Here is a 2,509-nt window from a genome sequence, read left to right as displayed (position 1 = left end):
CTGGATTCATGGAGATTTCTAATTGGCTATCAGGGATTGTCAGTCATTGGTTGGTGACATCATTCCCTGGTTAGGTGCAGGATGTCCCAGGAGGATAAATGCAAGAGCTTGTGAGAAAGAGGCTCAGTCTAGTTGATAGTGAGCAGGAATAGTGAAGATGGCCTCCCAAGTGTGTCAGAACTACCACAAGGACTGTGAGGATGCTGTTAACAAGCAGATCAACCTGGAGCTCTATTCCTCCTATGTTTACCTCTCCATGGTGGGATTTGTGTTCTTTGGTGCTGCTTTTTGAAGTTTCTCTCTTTCAACAAAGTGGTTTTGAGCTTAGTTTTTGCTGCTTGGAGATCTCTCTATTTGCTGAGTGACAGTTAGTTTTTTCCATAGAGTGAGTGGACTCTACCTAGTTGTAGCTGCTCTATAATTAAGTTTAATCTCTTTTAAAATACTTCAGCTGCTGCCTAGGTTTTTATGAAGAGAAAGTGCTGCCTATTGGGTGTGGTGGTGCAAAAGGTGTAGCTCTCTGCTAATGTTATGACCTTCAAAAGATCATAAGAATCCTGTTAAGTCCTTGACCAATACCATGTGAAATTGGTATATTTGATTGTGTGGTTTTCTACAAACCTAATAATATCTCTCAATTTGGGCATCAATTGAATTTGAAGCACTTTGCCATCAGTTGAATGTATGAAACATGCCAGTCAATTCTAAACAGTAACCTCTTGCCAAGTGAGTTCTCATCTTATGGTTCCTGAGGGATCAATCTTTCTGACATGGAAGCAAGTTTCCCCATCCTTTTAGTGGAGCTAAGAAAATTGTCTCTAGGGTGGGTGGGATAGCTCTTTTCCATATTGAAAATAGAAAGCACCAGTCATCTATTCAACGTGACGACTAAATAACTTCACTAACTGGGGTTACTCCTGATGTCCAACAGTAAACACTTAAGCTAATTTGTGGTTTGGTGTTAACCAATTACCTTCACTGCTGAAGCAAATTTAGTGAAGGAACTAATTCCTGCCTATTAAGATCAGATGTGACTTGAAATTCTGCTCTTCCCCCAGTCCTCTTACTTTGACCGGGATGATGTTGCCCTGCGTCACTTTGCTGAGTTCTTCAAGGAGCAGTCCCATGAGGAACGGGAACACGCTGAGAAACTGATGGCATTCCAGAATAAACGTGGAGGCCGAGTCCTCCTGCAGGATGTCCAGGTTGGTTCTGGTTTTTTAGATTAAACAACTGTTTAATTTGAAACAACTTGATTCTATTGGCTTAATACTATACTTAAGTCCTTCATTTTCAACTTTTCATCCTCCTTTCCCTTGTGTATTTTTTAACTTTAATTCTGTCTGTCTTTTCCCTCCAGAAGCCAGAGCAGGATGAGTGGGGCAATGGTCTGGAGGCAATGCAGAGAGCTCTGCAGATGGAGAAGGATGTGAACCAGAGTCTGCTGGATCTGCACAAACTCTCCTCTGGCCACACGGACCCTCATGTGAGTTTCTCATTTTTTTTTCTCAAATTTGGCAGGAAATGATCTGTTTGTGTACTTTCAGGGGGGAGATTCCAATTACCATCTACCTGCCTCCTGCAGGCTGAAAACCATCAGCCTTTCAAAAGATATCCCAGAGTGCACCTCTCCCCCTCCACAATGTGGTGGAGATTGTCACATCTGTAATAGACGTCCCCTTCAGTTGCATTGTTTGTTCCTTGAGGCTAATCTTTGTCTCCTCTTCCAGCTGTGTGACTTCCTGGAGAGGCACTACTTGGATGAGCAAGTGAAGATGATCAAGAAGCTGGGAGATCACATCACCAACCTGAAGAGACTGGGAGCCCCTGACAATGGCCTGGGAGAGTACCTGTTTGACAGGCTCACCCTGGGGGAGAGTGACTGAACTATTGTATTTCTCAGTTGGACTTTGTGGAATGTGCAACTTGAAATAAAACACTTAATATTTACTTGTTTGTGCCTCTTTAATTTGGAACCAACATCTATGCATTAATAGAAACAATTTAAGATCACTCTTTCAATCTGCCAATTCTGGGTCCCAGCTCGATGCCGAAGAGCATTGTTTGAAAGACTCTTTTAATGTAAGTTGCCTTTTTACAATCTAATCTTGGACTGTTGCTTGGGCTCTAGAAAATGGAACAAGGTCACTTGGTCCATTGACTATTTCAACACAATCATGATTGAGCATTCAACTATCTACCTTTTTTTGGTATCTTTAGCCTTAAGTCTATTTTTCCTCTGACCCTGTGTTTTGGCTTCCACTGCAGTGATGGGGAAATCTGTGGATGCTTTTCTAGGGTGGAGAAATTTCTCATCTTAGTCCTAGATGACCATCTTGCATCTTGTTAGAGACGTCTGGTTCCTGACTGCTCAGTTACCAAGACAACTTTCTCACAGCATTAACATGATCTAGTCATATCCATATAGCATGGATACAGACCCTTCAGTCCATACTGACTAATTCCAAATCAAGCCAGTCCCCTCTATCTGTTCTTGGCTCATACATCT

At 42.2% G+C, this 2,509-nt stretch overlaps 1 protein-coding gene across 1 annotated transcript; it reads left to right on the top strand.

Annotated features, from left to right (window-relative positions):
- Positions 1-113: 113 nt before the first annotated feature.
- LOC122546413 (ferritin heavy chain A-like) lies at positions 114-1,950 on the top strand. Its single transcript, XM_043685131.1, has 4 exons — positions 114-259; positions 1,059-1,205; positions 1,361-1,486; positions 1,731-1,950. Exons 1-4 carry the CDS (start codon positions 158-160, stop codon positions 1,884-1,886), a joined length of 531 nt encoding a protein of 176 aa, XP_043541066.1. The 5' UTR covers positions 114-157; the 3' UTR covers positions 1,887-1,950.
- The last annotated feature ends 559 nt before the right edge of the window (positions 1,951-2,509 follow it).

Source organism: Chiloscyllium plagiosum, unplaced genomic scaffold, assembly GCF_004010195.1.
Source record: "Chiloscyllium plagiosum isolate BGI_BamShark_2017 unplaced genomic scaffold, ASM401019v2 scaf_15288, whole genome shotgun sequence".
In the NCBI taxonomy this organism is placed as follows: domain Eukaryota; kingdom Metazoa; phylum Chordata; class Chondrichthyes; order Orectolobiformes; family Hemiscylliidae; genus Chiloscyllium; species Chiloscyllium plagiosum.
Note: the sequence above shows the minus strand (reverse complement) of the source record. Positions and strands in the feature narration are given on the sequence as shown.

Excerpts from the sequence above, each read along its gene's own strand:
- LOC122546413 (XM_043685131.1), top strand. The coding sequence starts at position 158 with ATGGCCTCCCAAGTGTGTCAGAACTACCACAAGGACTGTGAGGATGCT. Across the intron at positions 1,206-1,360 it reads TCCTCCTGCAGGATGTCCAG|AAGCCAGAGCAGGATGAGTG; the intron begins GTTGGTTCTGGT and ends TTTTCCCTCCAG. Across the intron at positions 1,487-1,730 it reads CTGGCCACACGGACCCTCAT|CTGTGTGACTTCCTGGAGAG; the intron begins GTGAGTTTCTCA and ends CTCCTCTTCCAG.